This window comes from Ictalurus furcatus, chromosome 20, assembly GCF_023375685.1.
Source record: "Ictalurus furcatus strain D&B chromosome 20, Billie_1.0, whole genome shotgun sequence".
Taxonomy (NCBI): Eukaryota; Metazoa; Chordata; class Actinopteri; order Siluriformes; family Ictaluridae; genus Ictalurus; species Ictalurus furcatus.
The window spans coordinates 10,546,274-10,571,282 of NC_071274.1; the positions used below are offsets into that span (position 1 = coordinate 10,546,274).

The 25,009-nt window shown below is 38.0% G+C and overlaps 1 protein-coding gene across 1 annotated transcript in view; it reads left to right on the top strand.

The window, feature by feature from the left end:
• Positions 1-25,009, top strand: part of lig1 (ligase I, DNA, ATP-dependent) — a 48,617-nt gene that overhangs the window by 3,746 nt on the left and 19,862 nt on the right. The window contains exons 6-17 of the mRNA XM_053651210.1: positions 2,338-2,592; positions 2,677-2,791; positions 3,031-3,126; positions 4,738-4,794; positions 5,401-5,459; positions 10,825-10,938; positions 11,098-11,264; positions 12,497-12,573; positions 17,756-17,847; positions 21,256-21,355; positions 21,664-21,749; positions 24,620-24,735. Of these exons, the coding sequence (XP_053507185.1) occupies positions 2,338-2,592; positions 2,677-2,791; positions 3,031-3,126; positions 4,738-4,794; positions 5,401-5,459; positions 10,825-10,938; positions 11,098-11,264; positions 12,497-12,573; positions 17,756-17,847; positions 21,256-21,355; positions 21,664-21,749; positions 24,620-24,735 (1,334 nt within the window). The remainder of the gene's footprint in view (positions 1-2,337; positions 2,593-2,676; positions 2,792-3,030; positions 3,127-4,737; positions 4,795-5,400; positions 5,460-10,824; positions 10,939-11,097; positions 11,265-12,496; positions 12,574-17,755; positions 17,848-21,255; positions 21,356-21,663; positions 21,750-24,619; positions 24,736-25,009) is intronic.

Sequence of the window (25,009 nt, forward strand, 5' to 3'; positions counted from 1 at the left end):
ACTTGATTTAAAAACATTTTCCATAATACGGATTTACTCTGTGGATGAATCTTCATCCACGTTTTGTTTTTGGGAATTGTGCACAACATACCTGAAGCAGTTTCAGGCCTCTACGGTAACAATTTCTTTTTGGATGGTAACGTTAATGTGCCACAATATGAGACACAAGTAGGCATGCGAAAACTTGAGCTTGTCAATTATGACAGAATTTAGGAACATAGTGTGAGCCATGACATTAATTTACCTTCTGATAAACTAAATGTAATATTTTCAGTTAATTTTACAGGCTGTATGCAAAAAAAAAACAACAACCGTTAATCTCTTCCACCTTGTAAACAAATACAAAAAACCTCAATGTTCAGTGTTTGAAGTCTGCTCCTCTTAAATATATTTAAATCTACACTGTTAGACATTTCTCACTGTCATGGTTCTGGGCTGGAGCCAGTTCTCGAACTGCTCTGCGTATATTGTGTATATATATCTGAATAATCTCATAAAGGATGTGATTAGGTGAGTTCATTTACCTGTCAGATGCAAAGTGCTTTCGTTTAATGGTGTTCATTAGGGATGCACCGAGATCAGGATTTTAACAGAAGATACTGATCCAGATACCAATCTTTTTTTGTTTAAGCTTTAATCAGGAGGTCTGTCATAAACAGTTACATGTAAGCTCTCTGCTCATGGTCACTGTTAATTGAGTTAAAATAATAGCAATGAGAAATACTGTTGGTTAATTGATAAACAAGCATAAAATATTTAATTTTTAAATATCTTAAACAATAGAGACCTTATTAAAGTAGACTAACACAAAAATGATCAATATTAGGAAAAAGGCTAATAGCTTTCTAAGCTTAATGTCAAATTGATATTAAATGCAACCCATAGTAATTAAACATCATTTCTTTTCTCATTTTATTGACATTTTATGAAGTTATATCGATTTTTATATTAAATGATGTATTCATAACTAAGCACATTTTCTGTCTTTACATTTTAGTAGTTTTATTTTTGTTTATCAGTTGTTCCTTTCAGATTGGTCCCCCAGTACAGTGTTGCCATGTCTGCTGATGATATTTTGTTTTTTGGGGATTATATCAGAACATGTCAACTCCAGTTTCCTTTTCTAGTGATATCTGGCAACTGTGAGCTTAAATGAAGTGAATGCTAGGTCTATTAGAGTTGGTGAAGGGAGAGTGGCAGATGTTTACAGACTGAACAGTTGCTATTCTTGATTATGATTGGTGTGGAATAATTTAATAAAGAAATCTGAATTAAAACCCACCTTGTAGCATTAGCATTATTATTAATTTACTCCGCCTGATGCCGCTGTGTCTACACGAGCATGTCACGGTCGCAGGTTCAGATCATTTTGCAGGATCAATAAAAGATGGCGGTTTGTGAGATCGGCAAGTTGAGAGAAGCAGTTGATGTACAGTGTTACTCGTGTCAACATAATGGCTTCTTTGCCGTATTTACACACTTGTTCGGTTGACTGAGGTGATGACAAGCAGTGTGAAAGTAACTGTTGTGTGGTGTAGATGCATTTTGGACTTCCTGTAGTTTTTATTCCGATTGTATTATACAACTCCGAACAGGTCACTCGCACTGGTGCACCTAAATATTTATTCACAGTCGCACAAAGTACTTTTCAGATGTGAGTGAAATGGTCGCACTGTTGAGCCCTGAGTTTATCTGCAAAGTTTTTTCCTGTTCGTCGTGATTAGGTTTAATGTCCCCGACAACCTCTGTAGTTCCATTTAGCAACATGTTAGTGTCATGATTTCCCCTTACGCAAGGGAAGCTGGGCCGCTCGAGCGCTAAACTGCTAACTCGTTTCCGGGTTTTGGCATTACAAAATGACGTCATCCCTGCGCCACTCTATGGCGTCTGGCTGCAAGTTTAGGAAACGCTTGACTTGATCTGCAGAGGAGGTTTCTATGAGCGGAGGACGAATTTTAAACGTCAATATCTCAGTTGATCATTTTCATGTAATTGTGTGCAGTCAAAATCGTAATCGCGATCAATATGCGATTTATTGTGCAGCCCTACGTATACTTGTGCAAATATGCATTTAAGCAAAATTCTGTTGAGACATGGTTTCTGAATAAGCACAGCTCATTAAGGAGCCTATATGGCATTTCCAGCAGTATTTGAAGTTGTGACAAGACCCTAACAAAATGCGACACAAATAGAGTAGTTAATCCAATTAATGAACAGGCTGCAGAGGGGATGAATCTAACGATGTAAACCCCGTTTAGGATTATTCCAAGCATGGGTTTATATTTGAGGCCCCTACTGTTTATCTTTAGTTTCCCTCCTTTATTTTATTAAAAACAGAGAATGGTGAAGAGGCTATGGAGGTGGAGCAAAAGAACAGAAATACAGTGGAGAAAGAACTACTGAAAGCAAAGGATGAGGGAAACATGAATGTGACTAATGAGATGTATGAAGTGAATGGGAAGAATAAAGAAATGAAAAAAGTAACAAAGGAGGAAAAATGCAGTCCTGAAAGAGTTATGAAGAGAAAGAAGGAAGCAGAGGAGGAAAAGAGAGAGGGATCTGCTAAGAAAAAATCCATCAACCGTTTCTTTGGTGAGCTATTAAGATTTTCACTTATCTGTTTATTTACAACATTAACATCTCCATAATGAGCCAATGCCTTTATCATCTGTGAAGCACCCAGAAAAGCTGCAGTGAACCTTGAAAAATCAGAAGAGAAAAGTGATGTAGAGAAGAAGGATGGTGCGATTGCTGCAGCTGATACTGCTTCTGAGGAGAAAGAAAAGAAGGGGTATGATTACAGGAAGAATATAGAGCCAAAAATGAAAAATCACAATAACCTATAGTATGTAGAGCTGAACAAGAAATATAACAATAATGCAAATGCTGTGTGGTAAGGGCACTAAAAGTAACTTTGCCAAGATGTTAAATTGAATTCTTGTTTGTCATGGTATAGAACATTCTGTGCAGTGCTTTCTTGTGGTGAAGCCTTATTCTGTGTTATGAGATTATAAATTTTGTGTGAGACAGTAAGAAGGATCTGGAACCTTCAAACCAGAGCCAATATGATCCATCTAAAGCTCACTACCATCCCATTGATGATGCTTGCTGGAAGAAGAGGCAGAGGTAAAACACATCCATTATTTCATGTACAGTATTTTAGATTTTTGCATCTGCTGCACGCTGCACTTTACACTTTACTTTGCACTATCTATCTATCTAGGTATGTATGTATGTATGTATGTATGTGTGTGTGTGTGTGTGTGTGTGTGTGTGTGTGTGTGTGTGTGTATAAAGTATTCACATGCTTCACTTTTTCCACATTTTGTTATGTTACAGCCTTATTCCAGAATGGATTAATTTCATTATTTTCCTCAAAATTCCACAAACAATACCCGATAATGACAACGTGAAAGAAGTTTGTTTGAAAACTTTGCAAATTTATTAAAAATAAAAAAACAAAAAAAAGCACATGTACATAAGTATTCACAGCCTAGAGAGACTTCCTAGAGCTGGCCCCTGGCCAAACTGAGCGATCGGGTCGAGGGGCCTTAGTCAGGGTGGTGACCGAAACCCAATGGTCACTCTGACAGAGCTCCAGCGTGTCTCCGTGGAGAGAGGAGAACCTTACAGAAGAACAACCATCTCTGCAGTACTCCACCAATCAGGCGTGTATGATAGAGTGGCCAGGTGGAAACCACTCCTCAGTAAAAGGCACATGACAGAATGTCTGGAGGACTCTCAGACCATGAGAAACAAAATTCTCTGGTCTGGTGAAACAAAGATTGAACTGTTTGGCCTGAATGGCAAGCGTCATGTCTGGAGGAAACCAGGCACCAGTCATCACCTGGCCAATACCATCCCTACAGTGAAGCATGGTGGTGGCAGCATCATGCTGCGGGGATGTTTTTCAGAAGCAGGAACTGGGAGACTAGTCAGGATCGAGGGAAAGATGAATGCAGCAATGTACAGAGACATCCTTGATGAAAACCTGCTCCAGAGCGCTCTGGACCTCAGACTGGGGCGAAGGTTCATCTTCCAACAGGACAATGACCCTAAGCACACAGCCAAGATAACAAAGGAGTGGCTACAGGACAACTCTGTGAATGTCCTTGAGTGGCCAAGCTAGAGCCCAGACTTGAACCCGATTGAACATCTCTGGAGAGATCTGAAAATGGCTGTGCACCGATGCTCCCCTGATGGAGCTTGAAAGGTCCTGCAAAGAAGATTGGGAGAAACTGCCCAAAAATAGGTGTGCCAAGCTTGTAGCATCATACTCAAAAAGACTTGAGGCTGTAATAGGTGCCAATGGTGTTTCAACAAAGTCTTGAGCAAAGGCTGTGAATACTTATGTACATGTGCTTTTTTTGTTTTTTATTTTCAATAAATTTGCAAGGATTTCAAACAAACTTCTTTCACAGTGTCATCATGGGGTATTGTTTGTAGAATTTTGAGGAAAATAATGAATTTAATCCATTTTGGAGTAAGGCTGTAACATAACAAAATGTGGAAAAAGTGAAGCGCTGTGAATACTTTCCGGATGCACCGTGTGTGTGTGTGTGTGTGTGTGTGTGTATGTATATATATGTGTGTGTGTGTGTATGTATATATGTATGTATATATATATATATATATATATATATATATATATATATATATATATATATATATATATATATATATATATATACACACACACACATAATATAAAATTTATTTCTCTCCGTCTCTCTGCAGAGTTCCATATCTGGCTGTTGCTCGGACATTTGAGAAGATTGAGGAAGATTCTGGCAGGTGCGATGTAAAAAAAATATATGTGTGTGTGTGTGTGTGTGTTTTTTATATATATATATATATATATATATATATATATATATATATATATATATATATATATATATATATATATATATAATAAAAATTCTTTTAATTTACTGCAAGACACATGCTTATATAAAGTGGCTTAGAAGTGAAGCAGTATATGACCCAATTACTGCATAACAGCTTTAAATTAAGCTGTAGGTTAAGGAGTTTTCTCAAGGGGGATATGCACTCAGTCCAGTCACTGGCCAAGGCCCTTTTCTGCTGAGAAATTCAGTGATGTAAACTTTTTTTTTTTTTTCCTTTAAAAAATAAAAGATCCAAGTTGTCCAAAACATGAGTGTTTGTTTTATATTAAGAAATAATTGAAGAAACAATCAAAGAATTAGAAAAAATATTCGACAGATTAATCGATTATCAAAAATAATCGTTAATTGCAGCCCTAGTATGCAGGTGTGGACATGTGTTTGGTGCCTGGATAGTGGGTGTGAATGGGCGTCTAATTAGTTACGAGAGTTTGTATGTTTCAGGCAGATAGTGGTATATTCTTGTTTTAGCATTTTGTTTGTGTCTTATTAGGTTGAGAAACATTGAGACTCTGTCCAACCTTCTGCGGTCTGTTATCCTACTCACTCCAGGTGTGTATTTACATGTAATTGTCTGGTTGCATGTGTCTGCACTTTATGTATATTTGAAACACTTTGTGTTTCACTTTTCCAATTTGACAGATGGGTAGTTTGATGAATATCATTGCACATAAAGAGATTGCTATTTTTTTTATTTTATGATTGATATAGGGAGACTAGAGTAGCTAGTGAAGGGATTTGGACATTCATCTTTTTCTTTCTGTCTGATTCAGTAAATAGAGGATGATGGTGCCATTTTAAGAGTTTTTTTTTGCTGTTTGCTGCTTCAACATACATATTTTGTCTAATGACTTACATAGATGCTTGGCTTTAATTTGACTGAGTAAATTCCCTGTTGTCTTTTAATGAGGTGGTACAAATAAGCTGTCACCAGATCAGGGTAAACATTAAAAATAATTAGATTTCTGTTGCTCAAGTAAGTTGATGTGAATAGGGAAATTCTGAAGTTAATTTTGAAGCTTTATACCCAGTCCATTTCACTGTAAGATGTAGGTTAATATTATGTTTTATTATTACTCTTATACGGAAGAGTCTAAAACAGGGGTGTCAAACTAATTTTGTGTTGAGGGCTGGATTGGAAAAAATGTCCCCTTGAATTACCTTTTGTTAAAACTTGGTGTACTTATAATTACGTTAATATTAAGCATACATTACAATTTACAAGAAAACTAGAAAAATACATTGCTCTTAAGTGGAAAAACTGCATATAATACCTTTTTAGTGCTCTGAAATTAAACGTTAACACAGTTATGCCTTATGAAAAAATTATGTCCAAATAACAGCAATGAAAACCATTTACTTTCCTTTGCATATGAAGATCAATTTTTTTTTTTTAACACTAGTAATGAGTACAGTCAGATCCCTAAGAAAAGCAAATTGATTGCAGTTGTAATGCGTTACCCAATATTCATAATGGAGTTTGATGTCATGAAACACAGGCATTTTGCTTTTAAATCCTGCTCACTGACATCTCTTTCAACCAGTTCATCAACATCAGCGACCAGTTTTTGGGTAGCTACTATTTTCATAATGTCATTTAGATGTCTGTGTGTGACTCAGGAGCGCAGGTTGGACTTGTTAATGTTCATTGTGAGAAAAGCCTGCTCACAGATATGCAGTCCCGAACATGCTAAGGATTTTGGAGGCAAAAGCTGTCATTTTGGGGAGCATCAGTTCTAGGTGTTGGTAGAATAAATCCACACTGACTGTTGAAAATGTATCTTTCAAAGGTGTGTTGCACTGCAGTTCGATTTGTTCCATTTGGAGTTCCTCTGGTACATCTGATGCACCCACAGTAAACAGTGAGTGGAAGAGTGAGAATTCCTTCTCAAGTTCATTGAAGACCTGGAAGCGATTCTGAAATTTATTATGCAGTCCTATAGGGATGTCACGATACCAAAAATCTAGTAGTCGGTACCGACACCACCAAAAGTACATGATACGCGATACCAAAGTCGATACCACGGTGTGGTATAAAATTAAAAAAATTAATTAAAAACTCTCCTGGAGGACATCCTACTCTGGCTGATACTGGCAAAAAGAGAGGGAGAGAGCGAGAGACAGGGATTTTAGTTATCAAACACTGTCTGACAATGAGTGGAGGCTGCAGTGGAGGCTGCAGTGGAGGTGCAGCACTCCTAAGTGCGTGCGTGCACACACACGCACAGACTCACAAAGACGCACGCGCGCACACAAACACACATACACTCCTTATACTCTGAATGCAAGCATTAGTTTAAATTCACTGATATGGTGGCAGGCCAAAAAGATTTATTAAAACCATTAACAGTTCAATAATTTAGTGACATTAGGCTACATTTTGCTGACATGACACGGACTGAATGGCGATGCATGGTGGCCCATTAGGAGGTAGTTTATAACACTGCAATGTGTTAGCGTCGTTAACAAATAACTGGCTATCGTAAACATTACATGGAGCATAACGTTACCTGGTTTCATGGCTACAATGCCAGCTACCTCAAACAAACATAATATAGGGACCGTCTTTCAGGTGTTTCCTTGCTTTGTTTGAAATGAACGATAGCATTGGTTGCACACCGGCTTCACAGCATCAATTATGTTTGTTGTCATCTGCCTCGAATGCGAAGTATTTCCATATTCCATACCACCTTTCCTCTCAGCGAGTCGCGGTGGAGCTAAACTTCTGTAGATTTTCCCGTGTGCTTGTAGTTGTTGTTCATCACTTGGACCGACTATAACACTTGCGCGTATTTGCTGTCCCCATCAGGTCCAGAAGAATTGCAACCCCGGTACCTCCGTTAGAACCGGTTCCAAAGCTACTCCAGAAAAACAAGTACCGTCACGTTTTAAGAATGTTGGTACTGAAGTATCGGTTCTCGTGACATCCCTACAGTCCTAGTATTTTTTCTTTGTATCTGTCCATGCTGTCTTTGTCATGAGCAGTGTGCACAGATTTTAAAGCGGGGGAAATGAGCTGGGTTACCTTGGGACAACTGTATCACCTACAGATCTAGTTTCATATAAAATGCGCGAATGCATTCGTAGTATTCAGTAATGACTTTGTTGTGGCCTTGAATTTTCAGCACGTTTATGCGTGTTTAAGTGCTCAGTTACGTCCACCATAAAAGCAAGATCACGAACCCACTCAGGGTCATCCAGCTCAACCACTGGTTTCTCTTTTTCTTTCATGTACTGATTGATTTCTGAGCGCAAATTAATGATGTATCTGAGCACGGCTCCTCTGCTCAACCAGTGAACTTCGGTGTGGTGGGGCAGACTGTGATCAATACTTTTTTCAGATTAAAATAAAAACATCAAATTACCAATGGTTGAGTCCCTTTTTATCACTACACTTGTGGTGATGTCCGTTTTCAGGCTTTTGCTACACAACACTTCTTGATGTAATATTCAGTGAAAATTCAACAATTTTTGCGTTGAAATCACTTTCTGAATTTTCTCTTAATTTCGTAACAACGCCTGCTTTTTTCCTGACCATGGAGGGCGCACCATCCATTACCATGCTAACAGCGCGACTCCAGTCAACCTCCAGTCTATTCAGGGCACCAATGAGGCTGAAGTAAATGATGTTGGAAGTAGTTGTGTCTATCATTGACCGTCACCGAAGAATTTGTTGAGCTGGTACCAAAGTTCCATCAACACCACGAATAAATACTCCTATTTGAGCTACATTGCTTACATCCATGCTCTCATCCAATGCTATAGAGAAAGCAATTAATGACTTCACTTTGTCTTTCAGTTGTTGGTTCAAATCTCATGCAAGTTCCCCAGTTCTCTCAGCCACAGTATTTCTTGACAAATTCTCCCTCTGAAAACGGCTGGTCTTTACGGCTCTTTTGTTAAACAGGGATTGCTGTTTTTTTTTTTTTTTGTTAAGCTGATGCTAGCTCGTTTACTTTTTCTGTCCTAAGTTGTACCGTGTACTTATCATGTTTATCCGTGTAGTTCTCATAGTGTCATTTAATATTGTACTCTTTCACCACAGCCATGGGTTGTGAGCAGATTAAACATACTGGTCGGCTGTTGACCTCACAAAAAAAACATTATTTTCCATTTCTCTTGAAATATCTGCCCTTCGTGGTCAATTTTTCCTTTTTTTTGGACATGTCCTTGATCACAAGTAACTTGCCACAAAAGCATCAGTTTCAAGCAGCTATTATCAATAATGTGCTGGAGATTTTGGTGCTGCTTTATAATGCACACGTGTTGGGTGTTCTGTGGTATAAAAGCAGCACAAATAAATGAGCAACGAGTTCCGCTTAAAATTTAAAAAAATGTTGTAATGAATATAATTGACTTGAATTTTTATTATTTTATATTATGCTTCAAATCATCCTGCGGTCCAGATTGGACACCCCTGAGCTAAAAGTAGTAACCCTTCATTTCATTAACAAAAACTAGATTTTTGTGATTAAGTAAATTTTTCATAATCAACAGTATTTTATTTAAAACTTGAAGGAGTTTAAGAACAAACCTGTTCCATGGCAAGCTAATGTTGAAGCTTAGCTTAGCTTGATCAGTTCAAGCTGCATAATATACTTTCACTGGGCTAAAAATAGCCACCTTCCAAGGTGTCCAGTAAATTGCTACCAACCTCGCACATCTTTTAGGACATTATGTATTTTTTTTTGCCTAAAAAGCTTTATTGGGGATATATATCATTTGTAACTAAAAAGAAACCCGCATACTACAGGTATATAAGCCATTTTTAAATACTTGAATATTAAGATTTAAAAGCCACTAGACTTAAAATGTAACTGTAAACAGGTGATCTAAATTGGCTAAACTGTAGGCTATAAAAAGTTTAGTTTAGCTTAGTGCTTTAAGGGTTCTGGGTCCAGGATCATTTCATGACCATACCATCCCTGCCATTTACAGCTTGTATCACAGGTATGTAATCTACTTTTGTTGTGCTAATTCCCCTAAGCGGTCAACATACTCCAGTTGTTATTGCAGTTATTTACAGTTACAGCAAGAAAAAGTCTATAAGTGAACCTTTTGAATTCAGTAACTCGTAGATCCTCCTTTAGCAGCAACAACCTCCACCAAACATTTCCTTTAGCTGCTTATAACACTGGCACAACAATGAAGAGCAATTTTGGGCCATTTCAACAAACCGTTTTCAACAACGGTGTTCGGCCAAAACACCGTTTAACACTGGTAACACAGACTATTGCAGCAAGCCTTCTGCAGGTTCTCTTTTGGTTGCTAAAATTTGAGTTGGTTTCTGTGATCTTTCTTTACATAAGTGTTCAAGTAGATTTGCATTCACCAATCTGAAATGTACAGTATATTTACTTTTAACATTGACCAATTTGTGTTTCACTCCACTCATGGTGCTTCTAAATCCATATCAGTGGAATTATTGAACACGTTATAGGTAATACCATCTTAACTTTGTTTAAAGACAAATACGGTGGTTATTAGAAGTCCACACACCTCTGAAAATTGCAGGTTTTTGTGATAAAAAAAGAAATGAAACCATGATAAATCATGTCAGATCTTTTTTCACAGTCAATGTGATATACTGTGCACTCCACTAATATTGGCACCCTTGGTAAATATGGGCAAAAGTGGCTGTGAAAAATAGTCTTTATTGTTTTAACCTTTCGATCTTTTGTTAAAAAAATTTGACAAAAATACTCTGCTCTCATGGATATCAAACAATTGCAAACACAACATAGGTTTTCTTTTTTGGATAAAGCTTTGTTAAATATAGGACTTGAATGTGGCAGCAATTTGTTAGTGAGTGCACTGAGCATGGAATCACCTGCCTGGCTACTTTAAGGGAGGCTGTTTCAATAAGGCTTGGATTTTATCATACTTTGTGGAATATCTGTGTTTCGTTTGTTTGCAGACGACCTCTTGTGCTGTGTGTACCTGTGTCTGAATCAGCTTGGCCCCTCCTACCAGGGGCTAGAGCTAGGCATAGGGGAAACAGTACTGATGAAGGCTGTTGCCCAGGCAACTGGTAAGCAGAAGGCACAGACGCACAAAGAAATCTTGGATAAAGGATAAAAAGCATTGTTATTTGACCAGCTAGTTTCACTTTTTTCAGCCATTTTTTGATGCCTCGATTGCTTAACTGCACCAACTGAATTTCATTCCAAATTTTGTTCATTGTTACCAGGGCGTCAGCTGGACAAAATCAAGACTGAGGCCCAGGAAAAAGGTGACCTGGGATTAGTAGCCGAGAGTTCCCGTAGTAACCAGAGAATGATGTTTGCACCAGCGAATCTGACTGCAATGGGTGTGTTCAGCAAACTCAAGGAGATTGGCAATATGAGTGGAAACTCAGTGAGTACAATCATGAATTAGAGCAGAGGTATTCCAACTGTCTGGTGAAGCTTCCTAGTAGGGCTGCAACTAAGAATTATTTTCATAATCGATTAGTTGGGCGATTCCCCCCCCCTTCTCTTCTCCGATTAATCTGATTGGGGTGGGGGGCAAAAAAAGTGCTTTTTTTTCGTTTATTTAAAATAAAATCCACAAACTGAGTGTTACAAATATAAACTTCAGACTAAACTTTACATAACTGCTTGTCCAATTATATAAGACTGAAAAGAACCCAATACACACAGCAGAATATATATTATTAAATTAGGACTGTAGTTTAATTCTGTGTTTTTGTGCTTCCATAAAAAAATAATGCATACTTACTTACATTAGTTTATTTTATATATATATATGTTTATATTATATAATAGTATTTATTCATTACTTTTTATAAAAGGTAATGTTGACATAAACAGTGAACTGAAGGTCATTTCGGTGTCTCTGGGTATCTGCTAAAGCTAGCGGCATCACATTACATGCATATGACGTCATGTGCTGTCGACTAGGAAGTGGCTTATACTTCTGGTTAGTAAAAAAACCGCTAGAGTTCATTTTGAGACAATACTACCTTTCTAAAATTCATACACTAGACAGTAGAGTGCATAGTGTAAGTGTATAGTATGTCATTTGGGACACAACTTTAGTATTTACTCTCTGATGCATGTTTTCGGAACAGAAGTAACGTTTTGAGTAAACACACCCTGTGCCACGCGCAGACCAACTAATCTATAATGAGATTCATTGACAACGATTTTCGTAATCGATTATTATTGATATCGATTAATTGCTGTAGCTCTTCTTTCTGGTGAGATGTGAAGGAATTGCAGTGGGGTGGGTGAGGATGAAAAGTACTATAAAAGTATATGTTTAATGATTAATCAGACCTGCCAACTTTGCATTTTGCATGGCAACTCTGCATTTTAACATTAGAGTACACCGGAATGAATTATCACAAAAAAAAAACAAACAAGCGTTGTATTTTGGGGGGGGATTGATTGATTGATTGATTGATTGATTTATTTATTTTTTTCCCTGTCGGCCTGACTGACTTTAATGCCCACACTTTTTTCAATTAGCATGAGGGGATCAATTGGAAAAAGTTTGGGAACCTCTGCTGTAACCCATAGGTCTTTTTCTGACCTTCCCTGCTCTTATTCATCTTCTACTTCCATTATCTTGTCCTCTTTCTGCAGGCAATGAGTAAGAAAATTGACATCATTAAGGGTCTGTTTGTGGCTTGTCGTTTCTCAGAGGCCAGATACATTGTACGGTCAGTGACACCTTTGAACTTTATACATGTAACGTCTTTATAATCATTACAATAAGTATGCATCTAGGCTTTGGCAGTCTAACTTGCTTACACTTGCACATTTATTAGATATTCAGATGCATGTCCTTATATTTACATTCCCCTCGTGGGGACCCATAGTAGAATACAGTGGGGGAAATAAACATTGAACGTGTCAACATTTTTGTTTCAGTAAATATATTTCCAATGAGGCTATTCACATGAAATATCACCAGACATCAGTATTAACTCATGAAATCCAAACATTAAAGTCCACAACTGAAGTTTTGTGTAATAAAATGGAATGATACAGGAAAAAAGTATTGAACACGCGGCTGCGGCTCAGGTGGTAGAGCGGGTTGTCCACTAATCGTAGGGTTGGCGGTTCGATTCCCGGCCAACTTGACTCCACGTGCTGAAGTGTCCTTGGGCAAGACACTGAACCACAAGTTGCTCCCGATGGCAAGTTAGCGCCTTGCATGGCCGCTCTGCTACCATTGGTGTGTGTGTGAATGGGTGAATTAGACACAGTGTAAAGTGCTTTGGATAAAAGAGCTATATAAGTGCGCCATTTACCATAACACGCCAACGGAAATTTATTTGATACTTTAGTGGAGAAGCTTTTGTTTGTAATGACAGCTTCAAGACGCTTCCTGTATGAAGAAATTAATCGGCCGCAACATTTAGGTGTAATTTTGGCCCATTCTTCTAAACATATTGTCTTTAATTCTTGTTCAGTTGGATTCAAGTCGGGTGATTGACTGGGCCATTCTAACACCTTCATTTTTTTTTCTCTGAAACCAATTGAGAGTTTCCATTGCTGTGCTTTGGATCATTGTCCTGCTGGAAGATACACCGACATCTCATCAGCCTGGTGGATGGTGGCAGATTCTTCTCAAGAATCTCCTGGTAAAGGGCTCCATTCATCGTTCCTTCAATTATATGAAGTCTGCCAGTACCATGCGATGAAAAACAGCCCCAGACCATGATGCTTCCGCCTCCAAACCACTGTTGGTATAGTGTTTTTATGGTGATGTGCAGTGCCATTTCTTCTCCAAACATGGTGTATAGTATGACAGCCAAAAAGTTCAATTTTGCTCTTGTCTGACCAGAATAATACTCTCCTAGTATTTCATAGGCTTGTCCAAATGAGTTGTAGCAAACTTTAAACGAGCTTCGATATGCCTTTTCTTTAATAATGGAGTCTTGGGGTGAGCAGTGGAGTGCATTGCCTATTGTTTCTCTGTAATGATGGCACCTGCTGCCTCCAAGAGTTTCTGGGGCTCTTTCCGAGTGGTCCTTGGCTCTTGGGCTACTCTTCTGACTCTTCCTCTGACTCCCTAGTCAGAAATCTTGCGAGGAGCTCCTGTGTGTGGCTGGTTGATGGAGTGATGTTGCTTCCGCTTGCGGATAATGGCCCCAATTGTGCTTACTGGATTTGAAATATTTCTGTATCCGATTCCATCAATATGTTTCACAACAATAAGGTTGCGAAGGTCTTGGGAGAGCTCTTTGCTTTTAACCATCATGATGTGTTTCTTGTGTGACACCTTTTGATAACGAAAAGCCATTTTATGGACTATCAATTTACTAACCCAGCTGATATTAATTTGCACAGATACGAGGTATAATTACTTATGGATTTCAGCTGGTTCCTTGTCTTACGTTGCCTTGGAGAACTGCTTTTTCTTAGCGTGTTCAATACTTTTTTCCTGTGTCATTCCACTTTATTAGACATAATTTTATTTATGGGCTTTAATGTTGTGAATTCTTTATATTTCTGGATTTCATGAGTTAATACCAAAGTCTGGTGAAAATTTCATGTGACTAGCCTTATTGGAAATATATTTACTGAAAAAAATGTTGACTCGTTCAGTATTTCTTTCCCCCTCTATATGTGTCTGTGTCTTTATAATTATTCATGAGCCTGAATGTTTTTATCCTATTATAAGATGCTGTCGCTTAATTATTCATGACAGCACGTGGTGCTTTCCTACAGATGTAAGAGATGAGAGAGGTGTTCAAATGGATCGCAAGTGTTTATTTCAGTGTTGTAAGAGTTTGAGTGTGTTTATTCTGGAGAGCTATGAGAATTGGAGAACGGTGGACTTCGGACTTGCTCATGAAAGCAGTTTGCGTCTACACAATGATGCGGTACTCAGTCACTAGGACTTTTCTATCTCTTAAAATGAGGTATGTGTCTGATTTTAACCATGACAGTTTAAAACCACTTAAATCTCCGCAGGCCGTCGCATGCAAAACTATACAACGAGAGTCCACGTTGTAGGGAAGAGCCTTCGCCTTTTATTCATGAAAAGCTCAAGCCTATTAGCTAACTACTATTCTGACATTTCTCTCATCCGTGCTGCCTCCGGTTTTATGTTTTCCTCCATAGTCACCCCAGGGGCTAATGATTCAAATAGACAGGGCTTAGGACCTGCACTGCTATCTTCTGTGTCTCCGTTTAGCCCTAGGGATTCAGGAGGAGAGGAGTCCTCTGCCTCATCCGCAAACTTTCTTTATCCATTTTTTTTTTTTTTTTTTTTTTTTTTTTTTTTTTTTTTTTTGGGCGTGTTCTGAAGGCTCGCCCCCTCTTCTTCCCCTGCCTTTCCCTGCCACGCCCCTACCTTCTTCACACAGCCATCCACGCCCAATTAAGCTGCATTTTTCAAAAACATTGAGAGGTAGACTTGAGCTGAAAGAGAGAGGTTTCATGACCCTTTAAAAAGCATCAAGTTTCATCAGATTCATTCACACAATAGAACGGAGCAACACAATCGATGGGGTGCAGTCTAGGGATGTCACGAGAACCGATACTTTAGTACCAAATCGGTACCAACATTCTTAAAACGTGACTGTACTTGTTTTTCTGCAGTAGTGTAGGTACCGTTGGTAATAAAGGTACTGTGGTTGCAGTTCTTCCGGAACTGATGGGGAAAGCAAATACCCGTAAGTGTTTTAGTCGGTCCACAAGTGGTAAAGAAGAAGAACGAAGCCTACAAGCACACAGGAAGAACTACAGAAGTTTAGCTCCGCCCCGACTCGTTGAGAGGAAAGATGGTAAGAGTCGAATATGGAAATACTTCGCATTCGAGGCAGATGATAACAAACATAATTGATGCTCTGAAGCCGGTGTGCAACCGATGCGATCGTTCATTCCCAACAAAGAGAGGAAACGCCTCGAATTTGGCGAAGCACCTGAAAGACGTGCCCTATATAATATTTGTTTGAGGCAGCTGGCATCGTGGCTGTGAAACCAGCTAACTTTATGCTCCATGTAATGTTTGCGATAGCCAGTTATTTATTAACGACGCTAACGCATTGCAGTGTTATAAATTACCTCCTAATGGGCCACCATGCATCACCATTCAGCCTGTGTCCTGTCAGCAAAATATAGCCTATTGTCACAAATAATTATTGAAATGTTAATGGTTTTAATAAATCTTTTTGGCCTGCTACTATATCAGGGAATTTAAGCTAATGCTTACATTGAGTATAAGGAGTGTGGGTGTATGTGCGCGTGTGTTTAGGAGTGCACCTTAGCACTTGTAGCCTCCACTGTTTTATTAGTTATTTTCAGACAGTGTTTGATAACTAAAATACCCCCCCCCCCACCTTTCTCTCTCTCTCTCTCTCTCTCTGCCACTATCAGCCAGAGGAGGATTCTCCAGGAGAGTTTTTAATTAAATTTTTTACATTTTATTTTTATATCACACCATGGTATCGAGTATCTTGTACTTTTGGTGAGACTTTTTTTGAGAATAAATTTTTGTGAGATGAACTTATCGACATCTCAATTTGGGGTATATACACTCACTAAAATAACTGGCATGTCTGTCTGCCAGTAATAATGACATACTGCCCATTAGGGTCATCTCTATGGATAAGAATGGCGGATCCTCTTGCTCATGCACTGAACTTTGAGTGACATAAATGGCCTTTTGGTAGTATCGGTACCGACTACTAGATTTTTGGTATTGTGACATCCCTAGTGCAGACCATACATCTCTTTTACATCTCTCTTACGTCTCTACAGAATGCTTGTACAATCCCAGATGGACTATGGAAGTGTAGTTTATGCTGCTGCCAGGAAATCCTACATCAAAACGTTAAACCTAGGTGGTATACTGAATCCGAGACTCTCCCTTTGAACTGGAAGTCCTTAACGCACCAAGTTTTTATGCCAAAGCAAGGGACCAGTCTCTTCAAAATAGGCACTTGAAACTGGCCCTTCACTATGCAGTCAAGTTAAAGGCAGACCAAAATAATCTAGCATATTAACCAGTTTTCATCCCTCAATATCTACAATTGTATGAACCCAGTCCAACGTACTTTGTTCTTTAGATGGGGTTTTATGCAGATCCCAAAAGAACTAGGGTTATTAACTTGGGCGTCCTAGTACAGGCAAATACAATTGTGTCCGCAACAGTAGCGTTTGGTCAACAACACCTAATTTTCACATTCCTGGATAAAGCTCAATTTTCACATTTGAGGCCCGTGCTTTGTCCTAGACCTAGAGCAGATAGAGAGTACGCAAAAATGGCACTTTTTTAATCTGCACAGACTCAGTCCTCCCTCCTAGCACTTGGAGAGTTCAATCTTTAAATATTCAGCAGTTAAATTTTTGTTGGATTTCAGATCATATTGGGCTGTCTGGAAACGAAAGGAAGCCCTCAAACTGAGAATTACAGATTGTCAAATCCCACCATCAGATCTCAAACCAATAATGAACTTGTACATCTCAAAAAAGTGGCAAATGGAATGGGACCAGTGCATTAAGAACAAACTACATGAAATCAGTCATGCTATAAATGAAAGAAACCCCTCTCATTTCCCTTTTGAATCCAGACAAGATCATCGCACATGCGTTCGTACTGAACGCGGAAGAACCACAAATACGTGATTTCTGTAAAACAAGAAGGACCCATAAGTTTGCTTATGGGACAATCTGCATAGCAGTGAAACTGTCACGCTAAATGTGTGTGCTTGGTATGATTAATGATCTCAGTAGTGTTGCTGGGGTCTATAAAACCATTTTAGACACCATATTAGACACCATTTGTGTTAAAGGTTAGATGACAATTTTCAGCATATCAGTGATATTAAATATGTACCGAGTTAACCCTGTGTGTACTGTGACTGAGTGCTTGGTTTTGGTTGACAGGTCATTGGCAGGCAAACTGAGGATTGGATTGGCTGAGCAGAGTGTTTTAGCAGCTCTTAGTCAAGCTGTATGTCTGAGTCCACCAGGCCAAGGTAAACAACACATACAATTGACAAATATCAATTGGCCATTGTAGAACAGTCCACTTCTTTGCCATAAGAAAGTCTTGGGTTGCCTTCAAAGTAGGGCTACAACTAACGATTATTTTCATAATTGATTAATTGGCCGATTATTTATTTTTTTTCCGATTAATCGGATGAGGTGGGGCAAACTTTCAGTGCCTTTTTTTGTTTGTTTGTTTATTTAAAATAAAATCCACAAACTGAGTGTTACAAATATAAATTCAGACTAAAACTTTACACAACTGTTTGAATACAACTGAATATATATTATTAATTTAGGACTGTAGTTTAATTCGGTGCTTTTTGCGAATCCAAAAAAAAATAATGCATAAGTACTTATATATAATATAAATATAAACTAACTAAATAAGATAGATAGATAGCATTATATTTAAGAATGCACAAAAAGCACTACAGTCCTAAATTAATAATAAAAATTCACTTTCACCTTGTGGTTTCTGTTACTTGTTGCCTTTAGACATATTATTTTACTTTTATCATAGTGTTTTAATTAGACATTACAGATCTTCCTCGTGCTACGCTCTGTATCACCATGTCTACACAGCACATGAGATTTGTTGACAACGATTTTCATAATCGATTATCGATTTTATCGATTAGTTGTTGCAGCTCTACTTCAAAGTATGTTTCAGATCATTGTCCATTTGCACTGTGAAGCACTGTCCAAAACGTTTAGAAGCATTTGTTTGAATCTGAGCAGATAACATGGCCTTATACACTTCAGAATACATCCTGCTTCTTTTGTCAGCAGTCACATTATCAGTATATACAAGGAATCCAGTTCCACCGGCAACCATACATGCCCACATCATACGCTGGTGGGTATACATTGAGCAGTTCCTTCCCTTCTTCACATTCTTCTCTTCTTGTCATTCTGGTACAAGTTGATCTTTCTGTCATCTGTCCATAGGATTTCTTCGAGAATTGTACAGGCTTTTAAAAAATGTTTTTGGCAAACTCTAATCTGGTCTTGTCTTTGAGGCTTACCTATGGTTTACATCTTGTGGTAAACCCTCTGTATTTACTCTGCTGAAGCCTTCTCTTGATTGTTGACTTTAACACAGATATGCATACCTCCTTTAGGGTGTTCTTGATATGGCCAATTGTGAAATTCTTCTGCCATCCATCACAGTTGCTTTTTTTTTTTTTCTGGTCTGCTAGGCCTTTTTGCTGTTCTTGCTCAACAGTGCATTCTTTCTTTTAAAGAATGTAGTGATCACTCTAATGGATTTGTTTATATGAAGGCTTGCAGTGACAGCTCTTTGGACTTCCTTTTGAGTTAACAGCAACATATTCCAAATGTAAATGCCATCCTTAAATCAACTCTAGCCCTTTCATCTGCTAATTTGTAAGTGAAATAATGAGGGAGTAACACACACCTGGCCATGGAACAGCTGAGCAGCCAATTGTCCCTTACAAAGGGCAGGACCTCATATAATAAGTGCTGTAATTATACCATTCATCAGATGTGGAAGCAAATACCTTTTATATTAACACTTAAAGTCTTCACTCTGAGTTCTTATTATATAATTTCAGTAACAATATACGGTTTAAAAGACAGCTTTAAAAATTAACTTTGTTAAACCTGAACAGTCTATGAACCTGACTCTTAATTTTTTGTGGTTCATTTTTCCACAAACCTCCACTTTATTAGGAACACCTGCACGTTCGTGCATTTATATCATCAGCTAATCATGTGGCAGCAGTACAATGCATAAACTCATGCAGATACAGGTCAACAGAATGTAGAAAAAGTCTGATCTCTGTGACTTTGATCTGGACATGGATGTTGGTATCAAAAGGGCTGGTTTGAGTATTTCAGGAACTACTGATGTCCTCGGATTTTCACACTCAACAGTCTCTAAGGTTTACTCAGAATGGGGTGACTGGCTCAAACTAGGGCTGCACGATTATGGCCAAAATGATAATCATGATTATTTTGAATAATATTGAGATCTCGATTATTTATCACGAATACTCATTGATATTAGGGACAACATATTTTATTGCACTTTCACATTTAAATAAACAGACCACTGCTTTCACCACATGTTGTGCTACATTTGTGCTAATGTACAAATTTTTGTCAAATTAGAGTGGTCCTTAAAGTGCATCATCTCATAGAAGCAAAGTATAAATAAAATTGTACCCAAAATATAGGATAAATAAAAATTCCATCAACCAAATGAAAATAGGAAATCAAATATAACAATATGCAACCAAATGAAAACAATTCAGGCCTATGCAGGAAAGGCAATAACAGTGTTTACAGGAGAAGAGACGCAGCCAAATCGCCCTATAGAGTGACACGTCATTTTGTACTGGAACCTGCAAGTTAGCATCACGCTGGTTCCCTCGACAAAAACTCAATAGGATTTTCACATAGGCTTTTGGATTATGCAAAAAATAAGCATTGTGATCAACAAAAGTTTACAATACTAACACGTTTTGTGCATCAAGATAATTTTCACAAATTAACACAACTTTTATGAAGTTTGAAGCCTAAATACAATTGCCAGAAATAAACAGCTAACCATATGCTATAAACGAACTACATCACGGTCACTCGACTGCAATGTCACCATCACCAAGCTTCCAAGAACTTTTACATACTTGATTTAAAAACATTTTCCATAATACGGATTTACTCTGTGGATGAATCTTCATCCACGTTTTGTTTTTGGGAAGTGTGCACAACATACCTGAACCAATTTATCTGCAAAGACTTTTCCTGTTCGGCGTAATGATGTTTAATGTCCCCAACAACATCTGTAGACCCATTTAGCAACATATTGGTGTCATGATTTCCCCTGGCGTAAGCGCTGGAGCTCGAAGCGAAGCTGGCAGCTCGAGCGCTAAAGTGCTAACCCGTTTCTGGGTTTCGGCATACAAAATGACTTTATCCCTACCCCACTCTATGGTGATTTTTTAAGTTTAGGAAGCGCTTGATTTGACATGCAGTGGAGTTTTCTATGAGCGGTGGGCGAACTTTAAAAGTCAGTATCGCAGTCGTTCATGTAATCGTAGGCAGTCAAAATTGTGATCGATGTTCGATTAATTTTGCAGCCCTAGCTCAAACTGGACTCAAAGTTTTGAAATATTCAAACTAGCCCTTTTGGTATCAACATCCATGTCCAGATCAAAGTCAAAGAGATCAGACTTTTTCTTCATTCTGATGTTTAATGTGAACATTACCTGAAGCTCTTGACCTGTATCTGCCTGATTTTTTCATTGCCCTGTTGTCACATGATTGGCTGATTAGTTAACTGCATGAATATGTGGGTGTATAGGTGTTCCTAATAAAGTAGATGGTGAGTGTATCTCTGTGTATACCTTTCCATCTGTGTGTATGTTCAGATTTCCCACCAGCTGTGATTGATGCAGGAAAGGGGATGAGTGCAGAGAGCAAGAGAGCATGGCTTGAGGAAAAAGGACTCATTCTTAAGCAGACTTACTGGTACGCATCCAAACATTCTCTCGCTGTCTCTAACACAAAAGCTGACATAGTGACTGACTTTTTTTTTTTTTCCTCTGCAAGATGCATTTAATTTTTTTTTTTTTTTTTTTTTTAAATGTTGAAGGTTTGACAAATAATTCTGTAACATTGCTTTTGATTGACTTAGAGTTTTGGCTGTTATCATATAATTGCGACTACACAAATTTAAAATGCTAACCTAGCATAGAGGCATTGTAATAAACAATTTGTCTAAAAACCCAGTTCATACCTTGCATGAAAGTTACCAGCTTTTGCTGTGTTCTATCTAGTGAAATGCCGAATTACGATGCCATAATCCCTGTCATGTTGAAGTTGGGCATAGATGAACTGCCTAATCACTGCAAACTTACTCCAGGTAATCAACCCCATCTAATGCTCCTCTGCCATTTAATAATTAGTGTCCTCTTTGTCTCTTATTTGTACGTGGCATGGGAAAACCCTTCTTGTGGTGAAATTTTGATCATTTCTGCTACATATAGTTCTGAATACTACAGACCCCCCTCTTTTTTTTTTTTGCATATATCTCACAAGTTAAATTTGATAATTTCACTGACTACATTTACAGGGACAGCAGTAATCTAATTATTGACCTTACTCTGAGTAAGACAATATTATGATTAAGGTGTTTACATGAGTCGCTTTTAGAATACTCCTCTCATGTACCCGTTTCACATGTTATAGAACATAGTTCGATTAACAGCACGCGTCATTATGTCACCGTGCCATGCCGTCCGACGTCCCTCCAGAATTTCACGTATCAACATACAGTTTGTCTTCGTTATGGTACCGTATACAGTTTTGGGTGTTTATTTATTTATTTATTTATTTATTTATTTATTTATTTATTTTTACGAACGCTTCAAGTGTGGTTAATTATTTGTCATGCTGTACGTGCAAATAGACAACTGCTTAGCCGTGGGCTGCGTCCCAAACCGTGTACTTACCGTCTAGATAGTAGCCGAGATACATGTATTTCTCCTACTACAGGCCTATAGTAGTCAAGTATGCGGTTTGGGACGCAGCTGTGCTCTCTTTTTTGCCGTAAAACGGTTGAGCACTGCCCTGTGTGATCGTGTCCTGTCGCAAAATGCGGTGAAAACTCTCTGACGACGTTAATAGTGTGATTAAGGTGTATACATGTCTGTAATGCTCGTCGATAATTCGACTAAAACAGGAGTACTCCACATGTCTTAATTCGATTTGTGTTTACGTCGAGTATGACCTTAATCGGATTACGGTAATTAAAAATTGCTGCTTACATGGTAGTTTTTTAATCAGAGTATTGTCTTAATCGGGTTAATGGTGGATTATTGTCGTCCATGTAAACTCACTGACTGGTTAACCCCAAAAGTGAAAAGGGAAGAAAATTGTATTTAAACATTCTAACTCCATCAAAAGTGCAGAATGTCTAAACGAAAATTTAATATGCATTTAATATGTAACAAAATAAGTTGACAAATGATAAATATGACAATGAAAACTATCTATCGATCTTTATAGCAGCCTTTATTTATTGCCTACAGACTGACAATCTGTTCAGGAGCCCTGCAAATACAGCCTTCATTATTTATTTGTTCATTCATCCATTCATCTTTGGCAAATGCTTTATCCTGGTCAGGGTTGCAGTGGATCTGGAGTTTATCCCAGGAACACCGGGCACGAGGCATCGACACACCCTGAATGGGATGCAAGTCTATTGCAGGGCGCCATGCGCGCACACCCATTCACACCTAGGGGCAGTTTAGCTTAGCCAGTCGACCTGCGTTCATGATTTGGTTGGTGGGAGGTAACTGGAGAACCGTGTCACTGTAATAGCATATTTTTTATATAAAAAGTTATTCCATGTGTAATATACCACAGTGGTGTTTTACTTAGTGTTGCTGTTAGACTTTTTTAATTAGGCTAGCATACTGGCTAGCTCACATTAATTTTGTACAGTCCAGTTAAAAGGTGCTTCTGCTGAAATCGGCATCTCTTCTTGAGTTTCATCTGACAAGCTTTCATATTTTAATTCAAAAGTTATATTCCTGAAAAGTTTTGTTTGCCATAACGGCTGCTGATCACTAACACTACTGTAGTAACCATTTAGAATTCGGAAGTGGAAATTTTTGTGGTGAACACAGATGAGTGGAGTGATACAGTGAAACATCCCAGTGCATTTATACTAAATATAAGCACTCCTAGAACACTGCTCGTCCAATCAAATTAATGGGCTGGAACTAACTGTTGTATAAATGGTTATAAAGCATGACGTTACTAATATAAAGTGACCTTTGGTGTAGATTATTTTCTTAGAGCAGCATGCCTCATCATGTTTTATTCCTTGCATAATATTGTTTATTTTATATAAAAAGGAAAAACAAGTTATCATATTTACAGCATGACTTTAAAAAAATACTTAAGACTCCATCTCTGAATTATTAGGAATTATTGTAACCTATTTCAGTGGTAGATAATGGCACTTGAGATAAATGAGTTTATCCGCCTGCCCCTCCTATCTCTAAAATTTTAAGCAAATTTACTTTGAGATTGGAACAATAAAATTAGCTACCCTTTATGAAAGATTGTAAGTTTATAATGTGGAAATGTATAATCATTTTGATCAGCATTATCCACAATACTAGTCTTATTACACTCGTGGCATTTTAAACAGGAACTTCATCACTCTTCTTGCAACTCTTCACTTTCTGCTCCTTGCATTTAGTGCTCAAATAATCATTTATTAATTCTGTTAGTTATTCTTCACGGGTTGGCTAAATTTTCCTTATTTTTATCAGGTAATTTAACCTGCTCTGTTCTGTACAGTGTATGTAAGTGCTTTTCTTTGTTTTGATGGTGATTTAATTGCACAGGTGCATCATGGAAATTTTGTCAGCTTATATCTGACTACAAATTGAACTGGTTGTGTGTGTGTTTTTGTTTCGCAATGGCCAAAAACTTTATCAAAGTGTGTGAGGAAAGCACACTTAATTAGCAAGGTTTTAGACATCATAGGCAGACTGAGTGTTTTTACTGCAGCATTTGTTAAACTGGCTCCTTACTCAAAATGATGCTTGCAGAAAGCCTAGAAATAAATAAATAAAAGCAGTACCACACCATTTTTGGTGAAATGCATGATTTTTCATATGTTTGCCAGAAATGAGCCACAGTGACAGCCAATTGATTTTCCCACACGTGTGTGTGTGTGTGTGTGTGTGTGTGTGTGTTTGTGTTTGTTTTTTCCAGGTGTGCCACTGCGCCCCATGCTGGCCCACCCAACTAAAGGAGTAGGGGAGGTGATGAAAAGGTTTGATGAAACTGCTTTCACCTGTGAATACAAGTATGATGGGGAGAGAGCACAGGTGTGTGTGCTTGTGGGTGTATATAGTGAGATTTGTCTCCATCTTACAGTTTGAATTTTTTTTTAATAAGCATTACTATAATCTTTTTTTCAGCTTAATTGCAGTCCATCACATTTGTAGCATATGAGCAATTACCACGTTGCAACTGAGAAAATAGAATTATTAATAAAAAAATTATTTATAATGCAGGTCTAAGGGCAGCTATGTTCTCTTAATAAGCATTTAAAATATGCACCTGGAATATAAAATGAAAATAGGTTGTTCTGTTTGGTTT